The following is a 27,907-nucleotide window of genomic DNA, read 5'->3' on the forward strand; positions in this document are numbered from 1 at the left end:
AAAGTTACAGAAAGGTTTGTCCTAAACCATCCAAGAACATGATAAAAAAAAAAAAAAAAGCAAAAGGGGGTCCCAGGTTGGACAGTTGCTTAAGGCCTCCGAAATCATAACCCCGTCTATTGTCTAAAGAAGCCAATATACTTCTAGTGAAATCAGAGAAAGAACAGGTGTGATTTTGATGAAAGTCTGGCCAAAAAGGAAGGTGTTTTTGAGATGCAGAGGTTCGAAACAGCTTGCCAGTACACACTTTCAGGAAAACTTAGTACTGGCTGTTAAAAATCTTCTTATTTCCAACTATTTTAACAGCAACATTTTCTTCACTCAGGCAAGATCAGTCAACATGACCACACTGGATTGCAAAGTTGCCGAGCTGGTGGAAACCGATCTACTGTACATCTATACGATCGTTCACACAGTGACATTTTCCAAGACCATTACATATTTTCATCACAAAAAAATAACAAAGGGAAACTAGTGCATATAATGGCCACGTATAGCACATTAGTATTAGCATTAGCACCATGAATGCAGAATGTAAACATGACATTCTACTGGATGTGTTTTGCAGTAGCCTATCCAGTTTCTGTATGTTTGCAAAAAGTATACCGTTGCTATCAGTATCCTGTCACTTTGTTAGTCTGGGTTTTGTGTCTGTGTATTGTTTCATTTTTTGCCTCTGTGTTGTGTTTCATTTTTGTCTCTGTGTGAGCTCTGAACATGAAACACAAGATTGACTGAAGAGCGCACTGCAGGGAAACCACAACATGTCTTGTGTTTCATGTTCAGAGCATGGTGTCTGGATCCTGACTCTCCTGTCTGGTCTGGTTTCGGTTCTGGTGTCAGGATCTGGACACTCATGCTCCATGTCTTGTCTTGTTATCTTGGCGGCATGCACTCACGTCAAATGTTTGTGTCTGTCTGTCGTGATCTCGGGTATGCTTCGCATTGTGCTCACTTTGCGCTGCTTGTCTGGGTCGTGATACGTCTTCACGTTGTGCTGGGGTTTGGTCACTTCTGTCTTAGATGCCGGTTTTATTTGCGGCCAAACTCTTGCACAGGTGTCTTGTCTCGTTTTGTCGCCTGTTGTGTGCATCGCATGGTGCTTGCTTCACGATGTACGCTCAGGCTTTGTCTAGTGTGAGAGTGCATGGGATTGCTTTGTTGGCATTGCCATGCATTTTCTTGTCTTGTCTGTCAGTTGGCATGAGCGTATGTTGCCTTATTGTCCTGGCGATATGTGCTTGTGCCATTCTGGTGTTTGTGTTTTGTGAGAGCATGTGGCTTTGTTTTGCCTTGTGTCTCTCAGTCCTGCATCATACCCCGCCTCCTTGTTTGCCTATTATCAGTTCATTTGTCTCACCTGCCCTGCCTGTTAACCTGTTGATTTCACTCCCTTTTTAGTCTCCTCGTTTGCGCTGTCCTGTGCCAGTTCATCTTGTTCTCTCATCCTGTTGGTTCCTGACGGTCTTGTGTTCTACTCGTTTTTGCTTCAGCCCATCTGTGTGCTTGCCGCCCTGGACTGTGTTTTCCCCTACGGGGTAGTTTGTGTTTGGTTTTGTTTATTTTTTGTATTAATAAAAACTCTTTGTTTGCACTCTGCATTTGGGTCCTGCCTCAACAAACCATGACATTACAAACTGGCATATTTGGACCTAGCAGAGGAGGTATGGGCATTTTTCTTCACAGAGCTCCTGGCCAGAAGGAGGGTGTCTCTCGTGGTACCTCCTTGGGTAAGATTTCCCAGAAAGGGCACGGCTTTGGCATCTATGCTGAAGAGTTGGTCCAGGAGCCCCACAGGTGGTGCTATGATGAGACTTTTCTCAAAACATCCTTTTCTGTTGGGTCTTGGTGAGATTTTTTTGGCCTTTTTGAGATCTGGTATACCAGAGCCCACTGCTGACCGCCAGGAGGCGGCAACCGTTCCCGTAACAGTGCTTCTGACCATCCGGAAGAGGAGTAGGAGGAGAAGGGCCCCTGCTCCCCAGTCGCTGCCAGTGCTCATGGCCACGGAGGCTGTTCCCCAGTCGCTGCCAGTGCTCACGGTCACAGAGGCCATTCCCCAGTCGCTTCCAGCGCTCACAGCCACGGAGGCCATGCCCTCGCCGCTATCAGCGTCCACGGCCATGGAGGCCATTCTCCCATCCCTGTCAGCGCTCACGGCCACAGAGGCCATTCCCCTGCTGCTGCAAGTGCTCCCTGGTCATGGAGGCCACCACCCACCCTGACCTTTTTCTAGCAGCCTCTGTCTAATCTGTCCAGTCCCCAGTGGCCGCCACTCTGTTGGACCCCCTCCCAGCGGCCATTGCCCTGCCACAATAATGGCTGCCTTCCTTCTTGACCCCTGTCCAGCAGCCGCCGCAAAGCCTGACCCCTACTCTGCACCCACCACCGCGGCTGACCCTATCCAGTCAGACCCCTGCCAAGCGGACGCCAAAGCCCAGTCTGCTATCCTTCCTTTCCTTGCCATCCTCCTCTTCTCCCTCGCTCACTTCCTCAAGTCTTCTCCCCAGCCTCCGGACCCTGCTCCCTACCTGGATTCACATCCCTGGTCTGTGTCTGTGTGGTGTTTTGTTTTTTGTCTCTGCTTGTGTTTCATTTTTTTGTCTCTGTGTGAGCGCACGGCTTCAGGTTGTGGTTTCCCTGCCGTGCACTCTACAGTTGGTCTTGTGTTTCATGTTCAGAGCATGGTGTATGGATTCTGACTCTCCTGTCTGGTCTGATTTCAGTTCTGATGTCGGGATCTGGACACTCATGCCCCATGTCTTGTCTTTTATTAGAGTGAGTGCATTGCTCTTATGTCATCTTGGCGGCATGCACACAATTGTTTGTGTCTGTCTCTCGTGACCTCGGGCGTACTTTGCGTTGCGCTCACTTTGCGCTACGCGTCCGGGTCGTGATCCGTCTTCACGTTGTGCTGCGGTTCGGTCACTTATGTCTTAGATGCCAGATTTATTTGTGGCCGAACTCTCGCACAGGTGTCTTGTCTCATTTTGTCGCCTGTTGTGTGCATCGTATGGTGTTTGCTTCGCGATGTACGCTCAGGCTTTTTCTAGTGTGAGAGTGCATGGCATTGCTTTGTTGACACTGCCATGCATTCTCTTGTCTTGTCTGTCGGTTGACATGAGCGCGTGTTGCCTTATTGTCCTGGCGATATGCACTCGTGCCATTCAGGTGTTTGTGTTTTGTGAGAGTATGTGGCTTTGTTCCATTTCTGTTTTGCCTTGTGTCTCTCAGTGCTGCGTCATACCCCGCCTACTTGTTTGCCCATTATCAGTTCATTTGTCTCACCTGTCCTGCCTGTTAAACTGTTGATTTCTCTCTCTTTTTAGTCTCCTCGTGTGCGCCGTCCTGTGCCAGTTCGTCTTGTTCTCTCATCCTGTCGGTTCCTGACGGTCTTTTGTTGTGCTTGTTTTTGCTCCAGCCCAGCCCGTCTGTGTGCTCGCCGCCCTGGACTGTGTTTTTCCCCTATGGGGTAGTTTATGTTTGTTTTTGTTTTTTTTTATTAATATAACCCTTTGTTTGCACTCTGCGTTTGGGTCCTGCCTCAACAAACTGTGACAGTTGCTCGACTGTTTCAACTTCTATCTAGCTCTGAGAGAAGAATGAATAAGAACTTCACTATGAGTGTCTCAGAGCCTTAATTGTCACAACCTGTGTTTTCTGGAGTTTTTTTGACAACTCAATTTCTTTTGGCATGACATATTTAAAAAGTTTTATCAGCTGAATAATTCTGCTGAATTTTCATTTCATTCATTACCTGCAGTAACCTACTTCCATTATGTCTTTCCATTTTGTGTTCTGGTAGAGGATGGTGCTAACATCACCAAGAGAGTGCCCAGAGAGTGCACGGACTGATAAAATATAAAGTTTGAACTGTCGCAGAAAACATGCAAAAACATGAAACCATCTGCCAAATGCATAAATGTCTCCTGATAATGACAATATTGGGATTTATGTGATTCTAGCCCCTGACCAGTTAAAGCTCCCAACACATTTGTTATTTGTTGGTGTAAAGTTTGTTCTTGTGTTCCTGTTTTTCCATTCATGGTTCTTGGCCTGTTGTTTTTCCTGCCAAAACCTTTCACCTATACCAGCTGTCATTCTATTCTGGCAATATGCTGCCGGCCAAGGATAAGACGCTAACAAGCTAACAGCTTTTCGACATGTCTGACTGTCTGTGAGGTCTTCGTGGTAGGGGACGAGGCCATAAAGTCTCCTCTCTGTCAACCCCTCATTCTCTCTCTCTCCTCTTTATCTCACTTCCTGTCAGCTGATGTACAGCCTGAGTGACAGTACAGTGGCCCCAAGGGGACACTAAGGTGTAGAGATGAGGCTAATCCCACATCCCAACAGACTGTGCTAAAATGGAGAAGGTGGAAAAAAAGAAAAAGAAATCGCTCTGAGAGAAGATAAATGCCTTTGCTGATCCAGTCGCTCTCGTTTGCTAACCAGGTGGAAAATGTAATGAATGCATATCCCTTCATTTTTTACTCTTGATTTATCATTTCAATTATCTGATTCTCTTATTCTTTCATGCTTTTTTTCACCTCACATCAAGGAATAGAAACCCAAAGCGAACACTTTATATTCCAAATCCCTAAATTTCAATTTTCCGCCTGAGTATGAGAACTATTTATCATCATAATCTGAAGGAGACAGAGAACTGGCGGGCGTTGTGCGTGTGAAATTAATTTAGACTAAGCAGCAGTGTGCGATTATGAAGATTACTGACAGAGAGTCAAACACAATCCACAACTTTATTAACTTTTGATGGGAGTTTTCCTCCTAAAACTGATCTCAGACCACTTTTGAAGACTCCACTATTTGGGGCAGCATTTGAGTCTCAGAAACCAGTCAAAGATCAGTGCCAAAGGGCAACGTCAAATAAAGTCTCACCAATAGCTGGTGTGTGGTGAGCGTACTGGCACACAATGGCTGCCATCGTATCATCCAGGTGGATAAGGAGCATCCCCCTATACTAAGTAAATTGAGTGTCTAGAAAAGCACTATATAAATGTAACGTTCATCCTCATCATCAAATCATCAAATCATAAATGCTTCTCCAACAACAACTTGATTTAATGGAGAGCAAATATTTGAGATTTTTCTCTTAAAGGAATTTTCTGGGTTCAATACAAGTTAAGCTCAATCAACAACATTTGTGCATTAATATTGATTATCACAAAAATAATTTTTGACTTGCCCCTCCTTTTCTTTAAAAAAGGCAAAAATCTGGGTTCCAGTGAGGCACTTACAGTGGAAGTGAATGGGGCCAATCAGTAAACATTAAAATACTCACTGTTTCAAAAGTACAAGACATAAACAATATGTGTGTTAACATGATTTCAGTGTAAAAACAAAATTGCTTACTAACCTTTTCTGTGTAAGGTTATAACTTTGTTGCCATGTCGATGTAATGTCAACAAACCCTAAAACCCTAAACAGCTTTACAGCTCAAATAATATTTTTTACAGAAGAACTAATGTGCTTTTATAAAATTATAAGCTTCACATTTCTGCCTTTAATCCCTCCAAAAATTAGCCCCATTCACTTCCATTGTAAGTGCTTTACTGTAACCTCGATTTTTGCTTTTTTAAAAGTAAAGGAGGGATGAGTTGAAACTATTTTTTGTGGTAATCAACATTATGCCACAAATGCTGTCAATTGAGTGTAACTCATTTTTGAACATCATGGAAAAAAGACCTTAGTAATCTCATACGTGTCTCCGAAATTACAAAACAAATCTCAAAAATGTCACAAACAGTTCTTAGATTTGCCAAGATACCAATGTCTGCAATCAAAAGTCAAAGATTTCAATATTAACTCAAACATTTAATCTAAAGGGGTGGTCACACTACACTTCACGCTCAATCCACTCTTATTCAAACGCATCCTAATGTGGGAGTTTCCAGTCTCATGCGAAGAATTTTCTTATGACCCTGCATACCAGTTCAAGGTTGGTGAACTCTGAATTGCAAATCTGGATGACGAGAGGACGCATGAACAATAGAAGATTGAAACGTCACACACTGACCTCTTGGCTCACTTCAAAGGGTACATGTTTCAAAGCTGCGTATTTCCTAATATTTTTAATATAATATTATGTGTTATTTGTGAAATGTCATTTACTAAAACCAGACTGCCTCCCGAGTGACAACATAACCTGGTCCGTTGTGTTGTTCGAAACAAATCTGCATGTTCAAAGCCTAGTGTGACTGCCCCTTAAGACCTAATTATCTGAGCTATGCCATCCACATTCATTTTTGTAGTTCTATACTCTTACCGTACATCAACAGTTGCCTCATTTGTTTCTAGTTTTACTTCTACAAGAAGAAATTTTAATTCAAACATCTAAGATAACTTTGATTTTTTGGGAGTACAATGATACTCCATTTAGTCCCATTAGCTATAAAAGAGAAACCTCTTTGCAATACCCAAAAAAACAAAACAAAACAAAAAACACACTATTGTTTCATGCCCCAAGGACAGACATTTTTGCACTGTAATGTTGTAGAGACTAGAGAGGAGATTGTATTATGACAAGATGTGTAGTCGGTCCATCAGAGGACCAGTCTGTGTTCACACCCGCTATTTTATAACCCTTCATTACATGCTGAAGTCCTGGGGGGACTTCTAGAATAGGCAAACAAGGTTTAATATACCAGATACTGATGACTGAAGGACCATTACAGAGGAGGTTCAGGGTATCAATGAGAGTGAATAACTCGAGTGAGTGTACTAAGAGAAGTGTTACTCTTACCTAAGTTATGGGCAGAGACAGCTGATTGGCCAGGTGGCTGCTGGACTTTAGTGCGAATGATCCTGCAGCAAAGAAAGAGCAAAAGCATATTAGACATTACTATATGTTTGTGTGTACTTAGCTATTGTTTGTGGACAAATTTGTGAAAAAAAAAAAACTTTTGGCAACATTCTCATTTGGAAAAATCAATTAAGGTTTTTTTTCCTTAATATTGCAAAAAACAAATCTGTGATAGAGTCAGTCAAAAGTATTTCTAATTATCTTATTCTATTGTATCTAGAAACAACAGAAGTCTATGTTATGTCAGTATGAATTAGATAGCTAAATAAATGTGTTTTATTAAATGTTATGTATTAAATATAGTAAATATATTTAACTTTATACGAAAACCAAAAGTATATTGCAGGGTCAGAAATTAAGGGCTCGGAGCAAAAGTGCCACTGAAAGTGACAAAAATTTCCCCATAATTTAAAATGTTGGGGCAAAAAATTCCCTTGATGCTTTGATTTGTAACATCTGATAAAGTTCTTAATATTCTATTCTGAGCCTAGTTATGCATTTTACCCCATGTTAATGTTAATGAACTGGTTAAATTGAAGTATATAATCTGAAAGGATGACACAAGGTATACTTTTATATAGTTTAAAAAAAATGGCCCTGAGAATAAAATGCATGGGAAAATATTGCCCCTTAATGAAAAAGTGAATTTCTGACACTGGTCTATATATGCAGGTATTTATCACTTTGTGGGGAACAAATGTCCCCATAAGGATAGAAAAACCCGAAATTTTTGACGTTGTGGGGACATTTTATCAGTCCCCATGAAGAAAACAGCTTATAAATCACACTAAACTAACGTTTTTTGTGAGGGTTAGGTTTAGGGGTAGGGTTAGGGTTAAGGGACAGAATCTATAGTTTGTACAGTAGAAAAAACATAATGTCTATGGAAAGTCCCCATAAAACATGGAAACCAGTGTGTGTGCGTGTGTTTGTGTGTGTGCGTGTGTATGTGTGCGCGTGCGTGTGTGTGTGTGTGTGTGTGTGTGTGTGTGTGTGAGAAGTGGCTCATGCAGGCTGACATGGCAGCAGAGTCTCACACTTCCTGCATGACTGCTCAAGCAAAGCACCTTTCCCCTCTCCACCTCGTCCCTCTCTCTTTCTTTCTCTCTCTCTCTCTCTGAGAGGGGTTGTCATTGTACACATGCTGTTGAACCAGTGAGCTGGACACTCCTCATGAATATGTGTTTCTTTTTACTCCACTAACTCAGTCCCTGTGTTTTCCTCTTTTCCCACTATGCCTCTCTCTCTGTTCTCGAGACAGTGTCAGATCTACTGATCAAATCTACTGATCAAATCTACTGATCAACTTCTTATCAAAACCATAATGATTTGCACAAGTAAATGCACAAAAACACACCCAAACTTTTCATGCACATTATATAAGTGACACAATGGCACACACAAACATACTTAAATTCAGAAAAAAACACACCTGTTGATTGAACTGACGCTGGGCACGCTGTCATTGTCACACACTCTCTCTGCCAGTAGTCTGTCTCGGATCTCCCAGGCAAACATGGTGGGGTTTTGGCGTTTGTAATCAGCGATTTTGTCGACGACTTTGGGTGTAGCAACCTTTGGTTTGGAGCCTCCGATCACCCCTGGTCTGATGCTGCCTGTCTCATAATACCTGTCGAGCAGTTAGATAGAGAGCTGTGTATCATCTGGCAAGATAAGCAGAAAGTTAGAACATACTCATCCATCATAGTGTCTTGCTGTCTATGCATAGTATGCAGCACCGTAGGTTACTGCTAGTAAAGCACACAAAATTACTTGTATAATTACCATTATACAAACCTAAATTAAACCCTAGAAGTTCAAGGTATACATCTATTCAGTCGATTACAAAAAAGCATGCACATTGTAACATACATCATAACATCATAGATTATAGGGTGAACGGGGCTATTAGCCCTCTGGGGTAAAAAGCACTTTTGATTTAATTTTCTCCCTAAACACTGAATAGCAACAACAAATACCACAGCACTTTCCTAAACACTTGTTTGTTGCTATACTCTGCAAAAATGTCCTGATCCATAAGATCATCGCATCCAGTGTCTTAAAGTTGATTTTGAAGTAATTTTATCTAACATTTAATAACTTTTAAAATGTTGTACATTTATGTAGCTAATAAGAATCCCTGAAATAATTTGCGCTATTTGAGGCATTTTTTTTTTCTTTTTTTACGTTTTTTAAGTTTTGCTCAGGGTGATTAAATCAAAAGTTAGGGTAGATTTGTTATAAAGAATGTTCAAAGTAGGCTCACATTGACTGATCCAGTCACAATGGAGATTCATTTGTTTGTAGAATACTTGACATGTGAAATGCCAAATGCCAAATGTGATTGAAAACAAGAGGAAATGGCACACTCTTTTCTTAAGTGGTTATTTTGAATAAGCATTATCTTAATTTGTTACTCAAAAAAGCATCTTGCTGTCGCAAAATTATTTGCATAAGTTGACAAATTTTGCCTTATAACTAATTGCCCTATATCACTATATGACTATCACTAACCTCTCTCACCACCTTTGTAGCTCTATTAATATTTAATATATATGGGAGTCTGTTTAGGATAAAACCATAAAAACATCTGCACATCAATATGCTACTTGCACAAAAATTGCCTCCCATACTACTTAAAAACAAGAATTATAAAACTACTTTTATGCTAAATTTTCTCTATTCTATATACACTCACAAAGCACTTTATTAGGAACACCTGTACACCTACTTATTCATGCATTATCTAACCAGCCAATCGTGTGGCAGCAGTGCAGTCCATAAAATCATGCGGATACGGGTCACCAACTTCAGTTAATGTTCACATCAGTCATCAGAATGGGGGAAAAATGTGATCTCAGTGATTTAGACCGTGGCATGATTGTTGGTGCCAGACGGGCTGGTTTGAGTATTTCTGTAACTGCTGATCTCCTGGGATTTTCATGCACAACAGTCTCTAGAGTTTACTCAGAATGGTGTCAAAAACAAAAACATCCAGTGAGCGGCAAATCTGCGGACAGAAACGTTTTGTTGATGAGAAAGGTCAACAGAGAATGGCCAGACTGGTTCGAGCTGACAGAAAGGCTACGGTAACTCAGATAACCCCTCTGTACAATTGTAGTGAGCAGAATAGCATCTCAAAATGCACAACACATTGAACATTGAGGCAGATGGGCTACAACAGCAGAAGACCTCGTCTGTTAATGCTCCCTAACTTCAGATTGTTAAATGCAGATAAGCACACACCTGTAACGCACATTCCATAATAATGTGCTAAGTTACCACGTTGCTTAGCACTCGTAGACAGCCTACAGTAAGGCTAATTAACTATATTACCTGAAATAGAATATTTATTCCAATTAGTGTAAATAAATGTAACTATTTCTTAAACATTGGTGTCTTTTATCATATTGCTGTTGCAGTTGATTTATAAGTCACGAGAAGCTGTGCATTATGTGATTTTACCATGTTTAAGGGGGTTTTAGGCACTGTGCTTCTAAAAACACTCCTTACCCATGATAAAATCTCTGTAACGCATGGCCTCTTGAGGCTTATTGGTTTTGTAAAGTCCCAACACACATAAACATAAACCAAAAGCTCAGCCTCTACAGCACAGCCATGGAAAGAAAACTGAAATGAACATGTAGGAAATTCCCTCATTAACAAGTGAGCAGAGTTAGTCATACGCCTTATTTACTCAAACCTCACTTGCAGCACGCATATTAGTGTGTTTTCTGTCTGAGCAGTAAGAGGGGAGGGAAGATATTACCGCACACACACAGACACACACAGAGTGCTGCAGTAACGGTTGAGTGAGTTGGACTGGGGCTGAAGGAAGAGGGTTGAGGCAAAGGAGAACAATGGGAAACACATTTTTTGATATAGCTAAAGGCTCTAGCACTAATCCACACCTTTATCCATTCAAATTCCATCCTCCCCCTTAACCCCTTCCTCACATTCTCCCTCTCTTTCCTCCTCTCTCTCTCCCTCTGTCTGTCCCTCCACCCATCCCTCCCTCCTGAGGAGACGTATGGTGCCAGTGTGATTTTGATGCAAATGTAAAATGTGATGAATCTTTTCTCTTTTTGTCACAGAAAGAAAGACTGCGCTTTGACTTTGGCTTCTGTGGGAGATTTCAGAATTTTTGAATTTCAACATGTCTTGTATGAAAGGAAGCGCTGAGTCAGCCTCACGTTGAACTAATGCCAGAGGGAGTATCAACCCAACGGCCAGCATTTATCAGTGTACTTATATTCTAGAAACTGATACATAATATGCATTAAGTATTTTCTTAAAATGGACTTGCTGAAAGAATATAAGGAAGGTTAGAAAGCATTTACAGGCAGAACATTAATCACATACTAGCTCTACTGTTTGAATGCAATAGAGGACATTTAAGCTGATTTCCCAGGCAAAGATTAAGCCTAGTTCTGGATAAAAAAGCACAGGCAATAGAGATTCTCCATTCAAAATCCTTTTCTGTCCGAAACAAGGCAAACTCTGTGTGTGGGAAACTAATCCATGGTGTTTGAATGCACTGACTACAAACACATTTGGCCAGTATTACTCACCAATACACTGTTATACAAATGACAGTGTGTATAATCATATAATATCTCCATGAGTTCCTGTCATTTGACCTCTATGTACTGAGAAACATGAAAAGTCCAGTCATGTTCACCAATAGCTGTAAGATTCATTCACTCATCCATTATTATCTTATGATAATATTTCAAACAGCTTGAGAAGTATATATATATATATATATATATATATATATATATATATATATATATATATATATATATATATATATATATAAGACTGCTCTTTCCAAGTGTATATGTGTAACATATCCTTAAAAAACTGTTTGAGATGGATCAAGGTCATGTGTGTCTGTTCAAGGTGGACTGGTATTTTTCCAGACACAAATATTTGATGTGAAGACTATTTGTAACAGAAATCTCTTACAAAGAAAGTACTGTGGCAGTACCATGGGACAGTGATTGTATCAAATGGTAGAACCATGGATGGCACTTTGATATACTCTCACTTAGACCTTATTAGGAACACCTGTACACATACTTATTCATGCAATTATCAGCCAACCGTGTGGCAGCGGTGCAATGCATAAAATCATGCAGATACGGGTCAGGAACTTCAGTTAATGCTCACATCAACCATCAGAATGGGGAAAAAATTTGATCTCAGTGATTCTGACCATGGCATAATTGTTGGTGCCAGATGGGCTGGTTTGAGTATTTCTGTAACTGCTGATTTCCTGGGATTTTCACACACAACAGACTCTAGAGTTTACTCAGAATGGTGCCAAAAACAAAAAACATCCAGTGAGCGGCAGTTCTGCGGACTGAAATGCCTTGTTGATGAGTGAGGTCAACGGAGAATGGCCAGACTGGTTTGAGCTGACAGAAAGGCTACAGTAACTCAGTTAACCACCCTGTACAATTGTAGTGAGCAGAATAGCATCTCAGAATGCATGTCGAACATTGAGGCGGATGGGCTACAACAGCAGAAGACCATGTCAGGCACTTTTTTAGGACCATAGTGTTCCTAATAAAGTGCTCAGTGAGTGATGAACATATACATGTACCATGGCATTTACATTTTACACCAAGGTACCAAAGAATATATCAAAGAATATATCTCCAAAAAGAAAGGGTAGCATTATGGTACCATGTTAATTTTGATATGAGCTGAATCAAATGCTTCTTTGTCAACAGGCTTCTGCTTCACATTCTTTTATGATAAGCAAAACTCACCTGCCCAGTATCTTGCTGACGCAGCCATGGCTGACCCGAAGCTGGCGGGAGATGTCACATGGGCGCACGCCCTGATGGGCCAACTCCACTATCCTCTGCCTCACCACATCAGGCAAGGGCCGCCCATTAACAAACACCCCACCCAGCTGATTCACCCCTCCATGCCCTGCAGACACAGACAGCAATATAAGGAAACTGAGCAAATGTATATTTCTTAAAGCTGAAGCATGTAATTTCTGCAACACTAGCATCATCTAATGGAAAAGCAAAAGTAAATATTGTTTTTCAAAAAGATTTTCATATACACCCTCCGTCTGCCATTTGTCTAACAGACAGTCCTGCCCTATACTTACGGTCTTGGTTGAGCCAGTGTTGCTGTCTCAGACTCGATGGGCTGCTCAAACAAACAGATCAGTGTTTGAAAGTACCGCAAAGCCACCATGTTTACACTTGGTGGAAATCAACCTACGAATGGTTTACTTATAGTGGTCTCTGCATATTAAGCTGGGATAGGAGAAAGTATTTTAACACTGAAAAAAATTACACACATCAGCTTTAAATACAGATATTATTTATTTAAATTCCTTCAAATAAAGTTTTTCGACACATGGTAGGCAAAATGTGTTGCTGTCTCATCATGATGTGTGTGTCTCTCTGTCTTTGACCTCAAGGTCACAATTATGAAGTCTCTTCCTCTCCTCTTTAGCATATCTGCCCCTGGTGGTCATATAGAAAACTACACATGACCTCCTCACTCAAGTTTGTGTTTGTAAATGAGAATCAGTAATTGTCTTTGTGTGTCTTTCTTGCACAGTGGGTGGTGGGACTAGACTTCTGGATACAGCACAATTTTCTTACATTATAGAATATATTAATTAGAATTTAGCATCTTATCATCATATCTTTAATTTTTATATACAGTTTCAGAGTTTGTGTGTGTGTCTGTCTGTATGAGTGTATTAGCTGTGTTCAGTGCAGAAGTCTGACATATTAACATACTGATTTTTTCAGAAAGGAACACACAAACATACATACACACACACAAACATAAAATAACTTGTTAATCCGAGCTAAAGGCTAATGGTTCCTAAATACATCCGAGCAGGCAATATCAAACTGTCCTAACTGGCCTCATCACTAAATTTGAAAGGAAATTAAAAACACAGCTTTGTGTCATTTTCATTCTCTCAAGGCAGTGGGTTTAAAAAAAATCAGCTATGTTACATATGAAGATCCTTTACTGTGTGATATGGCTTATAAAGTTTTCTAAAAGGTCTCTAACATCTTGTTATTAGGGCCCAAGCACTGAAAGTGCAGAGACCCTATTGTTCTTATAAGGATTATTAGGGCCCAAGAACTGAAAGTGCGGAGACCATATTGTCCTTTTTAAGGATTCTTCTTCTTTTCAAGGTTTTCGGTACTTTTGGGGTACTTAACATGCGTGAAAACTTGCACACACATTAGAGTCGTCGGCCATTAGAGCTGGGCAAAGTTGCATGGGGTGGCATGCAGGGGGGGCTCTGTAGCACAACCTAGAAGATGGGCATGTTCGGGGGGCTCTGTAGCACATCCCTTTGAGCTACCATCAGCAAACTTTGTACACATATACACTGGCGGCCAAAAGTTTGGAATAATGTACAGGTTTTGCTCTTATGGAAAGAAATTGGTACTTTTATTCACCAAAGTGGCATTCAGCTGATCACAATGTATATTCAGGACATTCATAATGTGAAAAATTACTATTACAATTTGATAAAAAAAAAAAAAATTCAGAACTTCTTAAACTACTTCAAAAAGTTCTCATCAAAAAATCCTCCACATGCAGCAATGACAGCTTTGCAGCTCCTTGGCATTCCAGCTGTCAGTTTGTCCAGATACTCAGGTGACATTTCACCCCACACTTCCTGTAGCACTTGCCATAGATGTGGCTGTCTTGTTGGGCACTTCTCACGCACCTTACGGTCTAGCTGATCCCACAAAAGCTCAATGGGGTTAAGATCCATAACACTCTTTTCCAATTATCTGTTGTCCAATGTCTGTGTTTCTTTGCCCACTCTAACCTTTTCTTTTTGTTTTTCTGTTTCAAAAGTGGCTTTTTATTTGCAATTCTTCCCATAAGGCCTGCTCCCCTATATCTTCTCTTTACTGTTGTACATGAAACTGGAGTTGAGCAGGTAGAATTGAATGAAGCTGTCAGATGAGGACATGTGAGGCATCTATTTCTCAACCTAGAGATTCTGATGTACTTATCCTCTTGTTTAGTTGTACATCTGGGCCTTCCACATCTCTTTCTGTCCTTGTTAGGGCCAGTTGAACTCTGTCTTCGAAGACTGTAGTGTACACCTTTGTATGAAATTTTCAGTTTGTTGGTAATTTCAAGCATTGTATAGCCTTCATTCTCAAAACAATGATTGACTGAAGAGTTTCCAGAGAAAGCCTTTTTATTTTTTTTATTTATTTATTTTTTTTTGCCATTTTTTTTTTTTTTTTGCCATTTTTGACATAATATTGACCTTAAGACATGCCAGTATATTGTATACTGTGGCAACTAAAAATTTTTTTTTAAAAAACACAAAGACAAAGACAATGTTAAGCTTAATTTAACGAACCAAATAGCTTTCAGCTGTGTTTGATATAATAGCAAGTGATTTTCTAGTTCCAAATTAGCAATTTAACATGATGATCAAAAATGACTTTTTTCAAATAGTGATGGTGCTGTTTTTTTACATCAGTTATATCTTGACTATACTTTGTGATCAGTTGAATGCCACTTTGGTGAATTAAAGTACCAATTTCCTTCAGAAACAGCAAAATATGTACATTATTCCAAACTTTTGGCAGCCAGTGTAGATCTCATCAAGCCGGACAACTTTCATGCTGACAGTCATAAGCTCTGCCCAACAGGAAGTCAGTCATTTTGGATTGTTTGAAAAATGCATGCTCTGGAATTTGAAGTACTCCTCCTAGGGATTTTTGATATATCGAACGGTGTTGCCATGGCGACGTGATAAATCAATGTCAAAAACTGGGAAAGAGGAAGTGTCTCACATCTTTTACATGCATTGTGTGATTTACATCAAAATTGAGCTGTATATTTGACCTTGTGGGCTGATCACATTGATGTGGCTATTGTGGGTGATGGTCATAGTGCCACCAACTGGCGGAAGGAAGTGTGACACATTTAACAGACTTTGAAATATCCCTCTTATGTTTACCTGAATTGCTTCAAATGTTTTTAGAATAATGTCAAGACAGTGCAGATTTAAAATTCTGAACAGATTCTTGATATCTTAAATAGTGTTGCCATGGCAACACATTAAATGTCATAAATGTCATTATTCCTTTTCATGTATATTCACATGTTTTTGAGGTACTTGGCATGCTTGAATTTACATGATATTTTTCACACACATCAGAGTTGTCAGCCATTAAGCCTGGGAAAAAGTTAACACATGGGTGTGGCTGGGGAGCTCTGTAGCACCAATTTTTGACAAAAGTGGTGGGGTCAATTTCTTCTATGGTCACCAAACTTGCTACATATATTGTTCTCATCAAGCCAGACAACTTTCAAAATTACAGTCATTAGCTCCACCCAACAGGAAGTCACTATTTTGGATTGAAAGTGCAAAAAAATTGTAAAGGGATATTTGATATCTTAAATAGTGTTGCAGTGGCAACACATTAATTGTTATTATTCCTTTCTTCCTATATTTGGGTGTTTTTGAGGCCCTTGGCATGCTTAAAATTTCATGAAATTGTGCACACACATCAGAGTCGTTGGCCATTAGGACTGGGCAAAAGTTGCAGGGGGTGGGGCGTGTAGGTGGGGCGTGCATGAAAATCCCAAGAGATCAGCAGTTACAGAAATACTCAAACCAGCCCATCTTGCACCAACAATCATGCCACGGCCCAAATCACTGAGATCACATTTTCCCCATTCTGATGGTTGATGTGAAGATTAACTGAAGCTCCTGACCTGTATCTGCATGATTTTATAAACTACACTGCTGCAACACGATTGGCTGATTAGATAATCGCATGGATGATTGTTGGTGCCAGACGGGCTGGTTTGAGTATTATTTATGTAACTGCTGAAATCCTGGGATTTTCATACACAACAGTCTCTAGAATTTACTTAGAATGGTGCCAAAAACAAAAAATATCCAGTGAGTGGCAGTTCTGTGGATGGAAAAGTCTTTTTTATAAGAGAGGTCAACAGAGAATGGCCAGACTGGTTCGAACTGACAAAGTCTATGGTAACTCAGATAACCGCTCTGTACAATTGTGGCGAGAAGAATAGCATGGCAACATCTAGTCTTTTTATATTTATCCAACACATCCAACCTCTTCTGTCATTACATTCCCTTGCACTGTATATAACAGATTTGTATTTAGATTTGCACTACGTTTGTGTATGTGTGTATGTATGTGTGTGTCTGTGTGTGTATATGTGTATATATGTATGTGTATGTTTGTATATATGTATGTATGTGTATGTATGTGTATGTATATATATATATATATATATATATATATATATATATATATATAGTCTTATTGTGTATTCTATATATACTTTATTTTCTATTCAATTTTTATTTATGTTTTTTTAATTCAATTTTTAATTATTTTTAATTATTATTTATGTCTTGTTGCTGTTTTGTATTGTTGTGCACTGGAAGCTCATTCCTTGTATGTGTAAGCATACTTGGCAATAAAGCTGATTCTGATTCTGATTCTGATCTCAGAATGTTATTCTGAGATGCGGTTTGGAACTGTTTTGGTGGCACGAGGGGGACCTAAACAATATTAAGCAGGTGGTTTTAATGTTGTGGCTGATCGGTGTAGTTCTCTTATATTTACCCAAATTGCTTTAAAATTGTTTAGAATAATGTCAAATGCCAAATGCATGTGTCCACCTCGCATTTTTTTCCAAAAGCTACCGGGTGAAAATGGACCCATGGTGCTTGGGCCCGTCATCGCAGCTTGTACCTATATTTCTTTTGTTTTTCTCTTCTTCATTTCCTCTGAATTTCTCAGTTGCTCTGTCTTTGGCTCTAAGTTTATCAGGTTCTATTTATTAGGTCAGTTGTGGGGTCAGCCAGTTTGATGTGGTGTGTGCAGACAATTTTGATGATCAAATGCACCATTTTAGTGAACAAATCATATTCTGCTTAATGTACTGTTTTATATGTTACAAACAAAGTACAATATTTGGGGAATAATTACACATATTGAAATGATCACTAAACTTAGTGAAGTCCAGAAAAATGGGTTCTTTCTCTGAAAAGGCTTGTTTAAGGGTCAGAAATGTATTCATATATTGAGTTTTCAGGTCAATTTATTTTTAATCTATCCAATGCTTTTCATTAAGAATAGGTGGAACATGTAGCCTACAAGTTATAACTTGATAAGTTATGCACAGTTACAGTTAGTTAATAGTTAGAGTAAGCATGTATGCATAGGGATTATTTTTGTATTGGCTTATAAGTAGGGAACAAGCAAAGAGAGTGTGTGTGTGTGTGTGTGTGTGTGTGTGTGTGTGTGTGTGTGTGTGTGTGGGCAGGTTTGAGTGGTTTATGAGGACTTTTTTTAGGTTACAAACTGGTAATTACAAGGGTATTATGCTATAAATGTGGTTTATGTGTCCCCAAAATTGAAATTGCTTAAAAAAATATACTAAACAATGTTTCACTGAAAATGTAAAAATGCAGAAAGTTTTTTGTGAGGGTTAGGTCTAGGGGTAGGGTTAGGGTTAGGGTTAGGGGACAGAATCTATAGTTCGTACAGTATAAAAATCATTATGTCTATGGAGAGTCCTCATAATGATAGCTGCACCAACATGTGTGTGTGTGTGTGTGTGTGTGTGTGTGTGAGAGAGAGAGAGAGAGAGAGAGAGAGAGAGAGAGAGAGAGAGAGAGAGAGAGAGAGAGAGTATGCGTGTGTTGTTTTATAAATAAGTGCGCGTGTTAGAGAAAGAGATAGAGAAAAAAGGCTGCAGTAAGGATTAAACGAAACAAGCTATTCAGATGTGATCTGACCAAGAGTTTTCCCCATTTCTTCTGCAAATATGTTTGGCTTATAAATCCAAATGTTCCTAGAGCTTTGATTGATTTCGAGGCAGGTTCCGTTAGAAATAGCGAGAGCGGCTGAAAGACATTCATGCTCCCCCATCCAGAAAATAAACCCGATTAGAGACGCTGCTCCATTACGATCCGCTATCGGCCGCAGTGGACTGCTCCGATTAAACTGCTCTAAACTGAGCGAACCTAACGCCAGCAAAGTGATGTGACATTAGGCGTGCTTTAACAAACAGGCTCATGGGGAAAAAAGAAAACCACGGGAGGGACAATTTTAGATTTAAGCAAAACGAAACATTTGAGAATATTTAATCAAATTTTGTTTTAATTTAAAAATAGGAAAACGAGTGTTTTAATTGTTTTTAAAACACCTACAAACACGGTGTAACCCAATGTAATTATGAATTAGTAGCCTTAGTAGGCTACTAAGAAACTTTTTTAATCCAGCAATCCTAAACGTTTATATAGTTATAAACGTTTAGGTTTGCTGGATTAAAAAAGTTTCGAGTAATTTTATGTATTCCTTTATATGGTGTTTATAATCCTTAGGGTTTTATATAGTTTATATAAACTATATAAATCTTATTATTTCTATTATTTCAAAAATAATAATTAGTTTTCATAACTCACTCAAATTAATAACGTATTATAACCTATTATTAATTAAACTTCTCATTATTTAAATTGTTATTATATTATTATTATTATTATTATTATTATTATTATTATTATTATTATTATTACTCATATTAAGTATTTATGTAAAATATGACTTAAAAAAATGCAGATGTTTATGTTGACCTTTTACAACAAGGGACTCCAAACAAACAAGCAGAGAAAATAAAAAAATAATACAGGCTACATCAAAACAGCAGAACAAGTTCAGACTTTCCAGAAATAAAATTTCAACGTTAAAATTTCGATCTTTGATTTTTCGATCTTTGATTACCAAAATATGTATTTTGATCTAACTTAGAAAAAACGTTCGATATGTTTACAAGTCTCTCGCAAAATCCACTGAATTCAATATTTTTATATTTAAATCATTATAGACTGGACATACTAAAATACAGCAAGTATAGCTAAGTAGCAGAACACTTTAACCATTGTACTTTAACTGGTGGCCTAATAACAACCGTATAACATATAATTTATTGCATCAGAATATTGTTAAATATAATTAGTAACTTACACTGGACGCGAGGTTACACTTTTTATGGTCTCACTTTTTGTTAAGTCTGCAAAGAGTTTCTTTTCGAAACAGTCTCACAATATTCGTGTCACATTCTCAAATTCTTAAGGCTTGCACCGTTTGACATTTTCTGTGTAATCGTTTTACCCCGTAGATTGTGTTGGGTTATTGTGGCGGAGAGGAAACGTGATTCGTTCTAGCCTCTGAAATGTGTATACATCTAATCCACCGTTTCATTCACCGTGCCAATAGATGTCATTTCACACAGATGTGCGTGTGTGGGTGGGTGGGTGCTTGGGTGCGCGCATATTTGAGTTTTGCGGTGGTTTGGTGTGTGAGGTTTTATTCATCGATGAAGAGAGACGAGTAGAGATATGAGCAATAGAAAGACCGAAGAGAACGAGACTGAGATCACAATTGCATTTTCACTACACAGTATGTAACTGGCTGCTCTTGGTTGCTGTAACAAGACCCGTGAATATTCTTACACATTTAAGACACGCTGCATTTCTTTTCTTTCTTTTTGGGAGGGAATTATTAATAAATATTAATTCAAATTAAAATAACTATATTACACATCAAGTTCTGATGTGTCTCTTGGTCACTGCGCGTATTGCAAATTTATAATGGAGTGAAATGTGTTCCACACTATTAAAATGTGTAAAAGGTGCTGTTTACGCGTTGGAAACAGCAAGAAAAAGAATAAGAAATCAGAAGGAAAGAGAAAGGGGGCCCTGATACACTGATACGCTGGTATCTTGGGGCACCACTAGTGTCCGCCATGTCACGAATGAGTGACCACACATCTCTCCCCCACAGTGAGCAACTTCAGCTTTCGTTTTAACCTCACAAGTGGCCTGTTTACAGCCACCCTCAAGCAACGTATTAAAGGTTAGGGCGCCTGTTTGCCATCATCAACTGCGGTTCAAGTTCAGTTTGTGTCCGCTGGCTGCTGGCCTTGGCCGCGATCTCTTCCCCCCTCTCTTTCCCCCCGAGGATTGTCAAACAGAAGGCTAAAGCTCTAACAAAGCAAGCAAAGCACAGCAAGAAGATACAAATAACAGACCAAAAACAGCAAAAAGCTTCACCATTAGCCTACTATGTGAGACACTTTTCGTTTTTTTAGTTGCTTTCTTTTTAGTTGTTTTTATTTACAATTAATTGTGCACATATATTGCTTTGGTCTCATCGTTTATTCATGTAGGCCTATGGATTGTTATTCTAGCTGTATGACATTCTGTGCAATATTGAAATCAAACTTGACTACAGTTCATTTAAAAGCGAAAGTCTGCTGTGAACTTACTGTGCATCGCTGCGAACGGGTCGTGTTTGCAGTGGATTTCCATTGGTCAGTAGAACAGGCCTTCTCGTTAAAACCCGCCAAACAATTGTTTAATGTCCTGTTTTTGTTCTTTTAAAGGTTTGGGCGTGCGTTTGTAGTCAGTCCGTTTTGCTCGTCGATGTTTCTGCAGTATAAACTGTTTCGAAGTCCAAAGAAACTTTAGCTTAAAAATAGGCAATTGAGACTGAAGAAGACCTAAGGTCGACAGTAAAAGTAAATATGCAAATATGTTTGTGTGAATTTGGGGGGGAAATATAAAAAAGATCATGCACAATAACTGATTTCATCCATCATTAATATGTCAAGAAAAAATGGAAATAGGCGGTCAGAGCATAACCCTGCAGGGTCACACAACTGCTTTTGCGGCCCAACATCCAGCGTGAACTCACTCTGGTGGACATCAGTGGGCAAGAGGATTCATCAAAAACGATTTTGCAAGAAAAGCCTTGGTGAAATGTATTGCTTTTAGTCCACGTATCGTTCTTAAGCTTTAAATACAAATGTAAAAGTCTTGTTTCCAAGCAGATCTATCTTGACATCCACGCTTCACTGACCGTGACCCGTGAACTGTGACCGAGGTTTGCACTGGAGCGCTGTTAACCGTCGGGGATCTGTAAAATCCTGGTTAGGTTTCTGAGAAACCAAAACATGTACTTATTTTCAACCTATCTTCATGTGAATGTGATTTCCTTGCATCTTGATCTTGTAATGCCTCAAAACATTTCCTTAGACCTTCTTTTTTCGAAAAATACACCGATAACTCCGACAGTACGAAGCTCCCCATACAATAGACATATGACCGTGGATGTTTGAAATTAAAAAGTGCATCGTATGAAACCCGAATCAAACTGTTTGCCAAAGTTAAATAGGGAATTCAAAATAGCCTTTGCGCGAATCATTTGAACTGCCCAAGAAAATGTCCAAGAAAAGTCGTGAAGGGAAAAAAAAGAGTCTTTATCAAGTTTTGCAGTGGTCGAGAAGTGCGTAAAAATCCACGAAAACTCTCAAATGGTGGATACGGTAGTGTAATTTGTCTTGGTCATCGTGAGAGGGACGCAAATGATGTCCGCCGAACGGTGTTCTTCCAGCGTGAACGCTCCGGTGGTGAGGTGCTGTGCGTGTGCGGCGAGTCTCCGTCCTTAACGCGCTATGACTGAACGAGAGCACGGCGCGTTTCAGAACCTGCTCTCTTGTGGACAGCGCCAAAGCTACAGCGCTCTGAATCTACTACAGCGCACTGGGCGAAACTGTCAATCAAGATAAATCTACCTATCCGTGCACTGCACCTCTGCCGTCACAATCGCCCTGAGTCGCGCTCAGATAAAGACGACACCGATTGGCTAACGCTGACCCTGTATGAAAGTGACGTGCTGTCCCAGTTGTGCGCTGACAAATAGGGAGTCTTGATTTGTAACCGGTTCTCTGGCTGATCGCTGATACCATGTTTAATTTCAATTAAGAAAGGAAAAATAGATATTTTAAATATCCGTTTCTACTCACTTTGTTGTCATCTAAATAATACATAGTTAATAATTAGCTGTTGCTTTGAAATTGAGATTATGAATTTCCCATAGGCTATTATGCATTACGAAATCAGTGAAAAAAAAAAAAAAAAAAAAAAAAAATGCTTTTGGCCACTCACAAATTGCAACTTTTTCCTGAAGTGCAGATAAAATAAATAAATAAATAAAAACATTCTCACTCAATATAGTATTTGCATATCATTAAAGCCTTATAAATATAGCCTACAATTGCGTGTGTAATTACAAGTGCCGTTTAGTATCTTTTTGGTAGGTAGCCTGGTTATTGTGTATTTTAAACCCACTAAAAAAGTTTAAAAGGCTTTAAAATGTTTTAAAACGCTACAGTCTGAATGCTGTGTATTCATTATTAAAAATCGTTTAAAATATTCGTTTTTATTTATGATCTTATAAAAGATTAATCCCATTTCCATTGTTATTTCAGTAACTTTGACCGTCAAGTTATCAGTGGTGTTCTACACAAAACGCAGACCTAACTCTTTTATCTGTGTTTTCATGCTATATCAATCCCATTATCATAATGCAGCAAGTGATGTCAAATGTAGTTTATTTAGTCGTGTGTTTTTAATCTAAATGACAATTGTTGTGCTGATAAGCACATACCATATAAATAACAAATATTAAATTGGCATTAAGAAGCGTAATATTGCTTAGAGGTTATTGTTCTAAACAGTAATAAGCCAGGTTTATTTATTTATTTATTATTTGATTGATTTATTTTATTATTTACACTTGAATTAAATTGATTCAATTACTGAATGAAGTTTGTATATTGAACTTTGCTATGAGTAGCCTACATTTGCACAAAATATTATTGAGCTAATGATTCATATACTAATTTATTTATTTCCTTTATTTATTTATTACACAAAAAAAATATAAAAACAAACAAACGTGGGTTGCTTCCAAATCCTGCATAAATGTAAAAAGACAACGTAAATTTGTCAGAAAAAAAACAAAAAAACAAAAAAAAAAAAACAACGACAACAATTCTCAAGGTGTTACATTTTGTGAATTGTGATGTTCCTTTGATTACACGCAAACTTTTCTCTTTTGTAGGCCTATTTGGGCAAGTTTTGGGCAAATGTCACAGTGTTATTCTGTGTGGTCAGAATGAAATCCTATAACATTTAAGTCACTGAAATGTTTTATTATGTTTATATTATTATTATTTTTGTAAACATTTTTTAAAGCTCTTGACAGAAATCTGTCACTTTCTGCGAAGGTTGAAAGAGATTCCTGCGCTTTGTGCGCCATAAGTGCCACGAGGGGGCGAACCTTTTGTCTCGAGTGAAGAAGAGGTTAAAGCTCGACCACTTCAGCGACACACACAAGTATACGCAGACACGCACACTCAAACAGTAAACCATGCAGGAGCCTAACTAATATTAAACGTGTAACAATGTTAAAATATTTTTTTTTAAATATTTTTTCTCATAAATTTACATCTATAATATGATATTCATATACAGTATATATTCATATATACAGTATATTCATATAAATAATTCATTTTACTTGTATGCCTAGAAGTTGCATTTATGATGAACCTTTTAATGATTACCTAGTGGGCTCTCAGAAGACACACCTCTCTTACAGAACACACCTCTCTCAGAGTCTCATTTGATATATTTCAGTGTGTCAAAAGTGCTGCAGATTTATTTAGCCTATATTCCCGTGAAAAACAAACGCAGCTCACAACTATAATAATAATAATAATAATAATAATAATAACAATAACAATAATAATAATAATGACATTATGATCTTTTATAGATTGAAAACATTTTAAAATATCTTTTAGACTTATTTTAAGCCATCTATTGGTTTTATTGAATTACATTTTTCCTAATGTTTCCATTTTCAGCTGGAGCTATATGACTAAAATACTCATAGGTCTATAGTCTGCCTTTTTAGTGTAATCTTTCCCCAGAAGCAAATTTCTGCATAAAGATTGACAAATTAAATATACAAACAAGTAAAACTTAAAAGGCTACACAAATTGTTGTTGCTTCAGACTTGAAAATTTGCTGAGAACTTCATTTAGGATTCAAGGCATCTGCAAAATCATTAACATAATCCATTGCTGGGTGTTTTTAACGCTTCGAGAAAAAAAAAATCGAAAATGATAATAATTTGAAAGCGGACTTATTAGTTCATGAGAATGTTATCACTTATGTATATCTTAAGAAAACGAAAAAAACAGCAACTATAAATAATAAATAAACGGACAGACCCCAAAACAACGTGTTGTAGGCTGGCAGCATTAATTCTCCTTCTCAGTTTTAACTAACATATTTACATGACAACAGTCCATTTTGACAACAGTGACATTTGTATATTTACGACTGTGTCTCGCGTTATGCACATTATGAGTAAAGACAAGCTCAAAAGACCGTCAAATTCAACATATAACTCCCATTTTATTTGGAGTGTTGCAGTGTTGCAAACACTAAAATAATTTTGAGTGTTATTAAATCCAAGGACTGAAGAGTTAAGTCATGCTTTTGAATTCTATGAATGAAACGTCTGTTCCAAGAGACTCCATAGGCTATCCACACTCTCAAGGCTTTTCCATTGGAAGAGCACATCTTTGCTTGTGTCATAGATGAATGTTCTTGCTTTTCTGCATCAAAGTTCGCCTCATCCATTTTCTGTTCTGTTTTTAAAATGTCATGTATAATATGGAGGTTTTTTTGTTTGTTTGTTTGTTTGTTTTTCATTTGATTGTAAATTCAGATTTTATTTGGGCAACAGGCCCAAAGCCCTGCACACTTCAAGCTCAAAACACATTGCTGTCAAAATCATAGCTTCAGCAAAGGTCTGACTGAAGATTTTCATTAGCCATCAGAACATGCAGTTCTATATGAACACTATTGGAAGACTTGTTAACAAAATGTATACTTCAAACAGCCTAGTTTAAAATTTAGATGATAGACATGTAAATGGCACATTAAAGTTTAAAAATGCAAGTAGGGGTATGAAAGACAAGTCAATGTATTTGTTAGTTTAGTTTTCTAACAGAGATACACAGTTTTTTTATTAGTACTTTGACCAAACAACAGTTCGGCTGAAATAGAGAAACAGACAAGGCCCTACCCGACCGTCCGATGCGTAGAGATGGACCCTTTTGGTCCAAGTCCATGCCGTGGCAAGAGGTTAGACAGAGGGATGCGAGGGGGGTGAGAACAAAAAAAAAAAAGTTGCCTCTCGTATATCCTCTGTTGCTGTCCTCTCTGCTCTTTTTTTTTTTTTTTTTTTTTTTTTTTGTTGAACAGTGGTTTTGAGGAATGGTAGTTTGAAATAATGTGACTCTTCCGCTCCCTGGTGCGCTGTTGCAATTGTTCACTGAAGTGAGACTAAACGTTTTAGGTGGAAAAGAGACTCTGAAGTAAGCGTGAAACGATTATGGGGCAAAGTCAAGAAAGAGCCGTGGGCTCAATGTGCGCTCATGTCCTCTTTCTTCCTCTTTCTCTCTCTCTCTCTCTCTCTCTCTCACACACACACACACACACACACACACACACACACACACACACACACACACACACGGGTACGCGAGATGCAACCGCTCTTCCTCCTCCGATATAGGCACTGGGAAGACGTGGTCGCGTATCTATTCATTTGCTAGTAACTTTTCAAACATAACTTTTGCGGTCTCTCTCTCTCTCTCTCTCTCTCTCTCTCTCTCTCTCTCTCTCTCTCTCTCTCTCTCTCTCTCTCTCAGTGGATTCGGGTTCAGGACACAAGTGAAAACACAACATGACCTTTAGTTCCAAAAGCGATTCAACATACCTCTAAGCATGCAGGTTACGGGAATCGCAACCTAGCTAATTTTAGGCTTAAGGGGGAAAAGGTTGTAGGTAACACTTGATAAAACACTGATTACACTATTCAGTCAATAATAAACATTGAATAATGCTTCTAAAATTATAAGCCTTTTCATGACATATTAAGTATTATAGATTATGTAGGCCTGATCATCAATTTTGTAGCAATTTTAGACCTATAAATTGTTACAAAAATATATAGGTTTCCATTTGGTGAGGGCCTCTTGGTTGTATTTCTTTGCTTTCTCAAACAAATCATTTTTGTCGACCAAGACTTCTGCATCAGAATGACATAGAGACAATTGAGCGCTGAACAATGCGATAGACGCGCCGTTCAGTACTCTCTGACCTCTACTCAGAAAACAACCAATGTAGCTCATTTAATCGTGCCTCATAAAACCATGTTCCATTGATAGAGGGCTAAAGGCAGAATAATGAATGAAGTTTTAGACCTTATTAATTTAATATGGAGTGGCCTGTGGCTTAGTTTAGATTTCAGATTTGGGCCCAGAGGTCAATTATTTAATTAACCTACAATATTTTTCGCGCATGAGTGGAAGTAGCCTGTGTATTAATTTGACTAAACAAATAAATAAATGGAGCTGTTGTTTGGGGATACGCATATGTAGCATTCCGCTTTGAATTTGACAGCATTTTATACTGCTGTTCTTATAATGAAGCTCAGATGAGAGACGTGAGCACCAGTGTTACTGTGCAGGTGGCTGTTGTCACAGTGACCTGAGGCGATGTAACTGCCTCGCTACACACGCCTCTCCGCTATGAGATCAAAGAGAAAACTTATCTTACACCAACTTATGTTAACGTCCACTCTTTCTTCCCCTTTCTCCCCCCATATCAGCTTCTTTAACACAAAGTACCACAGACCTGACCCTTTCATCCATCCATGGCATTAATGTGGACACGTTCGTGGATAATCGACAATTTATTTGTAGTTACATTTAATTTGGCTATATATATATATATATATATATATATATATATATATATATATATATATATATATATATATATATATATATATATATATATATGAATGCACCGTTATCAGTTTACACATTTTACCATAGGCCTTAAAAACAGAATAAAACCTATGTATGCCGAAATCCTTCATAAAGATATGCAACATTACAATATCGCTTTATAATGCATTAATATAATTGAATATCTAATTATTGTTATGTATTGATATATCCAAATTCGTTGGACGGGATCTAAAAAAAGACTAAATTAGTGAGTTATCATTAAAGAACCTTTAGAACTATCCCTCAATTTATCATAGTTTTTGCCAAATTTACTACAGT

General features: G+C 38.4%; 1 protein-coding gene across 5 annotated transcripts in view; it reads right to left on the bottom strand.

The window, feature by feature from the left end:
* The window catches only part of pax5 (paired box 5), a 76,991-nt gene extending 50,758 nt beyond the window's left edge, over positions 1-26,233 (bottom strand). For 2 of the 5 annotated variants that reach the window (XR_007897685.1, XM_051702371.1), the window contains exons 1-4: positions 25,855-26,233; positions 12,601-12,766; positions 8,253-8,450; positions 6,761-6,822 (exon numbers count right to left, since the gene is read on the bottom strand). Coding sequence is in view for 4 of the 5 variants with exons in the window: in XM_051702371.1 (XP_051558331.1) it covers positions 6,761-6,822; positions 8,253-8,450; positions 12,601-12,766; positions 25,855-25,900 (472 nt within the window). In the remaining variant the exon portion in view is untranslated. Of the gene's footprint in view, positions 1-6,760; positions 6,823-8,252; positions 8,451-12,600; positions 12,767-12,953; positions 14,242-21,175; positions 22,773-25,854 lie in introns of those variants that run through there. The other 3 variants (XM_051702373.1, XM_051702372.1, XM_051702374.1) reach the window with 3 other exon arrangements.
* Between the last annotated feature and the right edge of the window lie 1,674 nt (positions 26,234-27,907).

This window comes from Myxocyprinus asiaticus, chromosome 7 (assembly GCF_019703515.2).
Source record: "Myxocyprinus asiaticus isolate MX2 ecotype Aquarium Trade chromosome 7, UBuf_Myxa_2, whole genome shotgun sequence".
NCBI lineage: Eukaryota > Metazoa > Chordata > Actinopteri > Cypriniformes > Catostomidae > Myxocyprinus > Myxocyprinus asiaticus.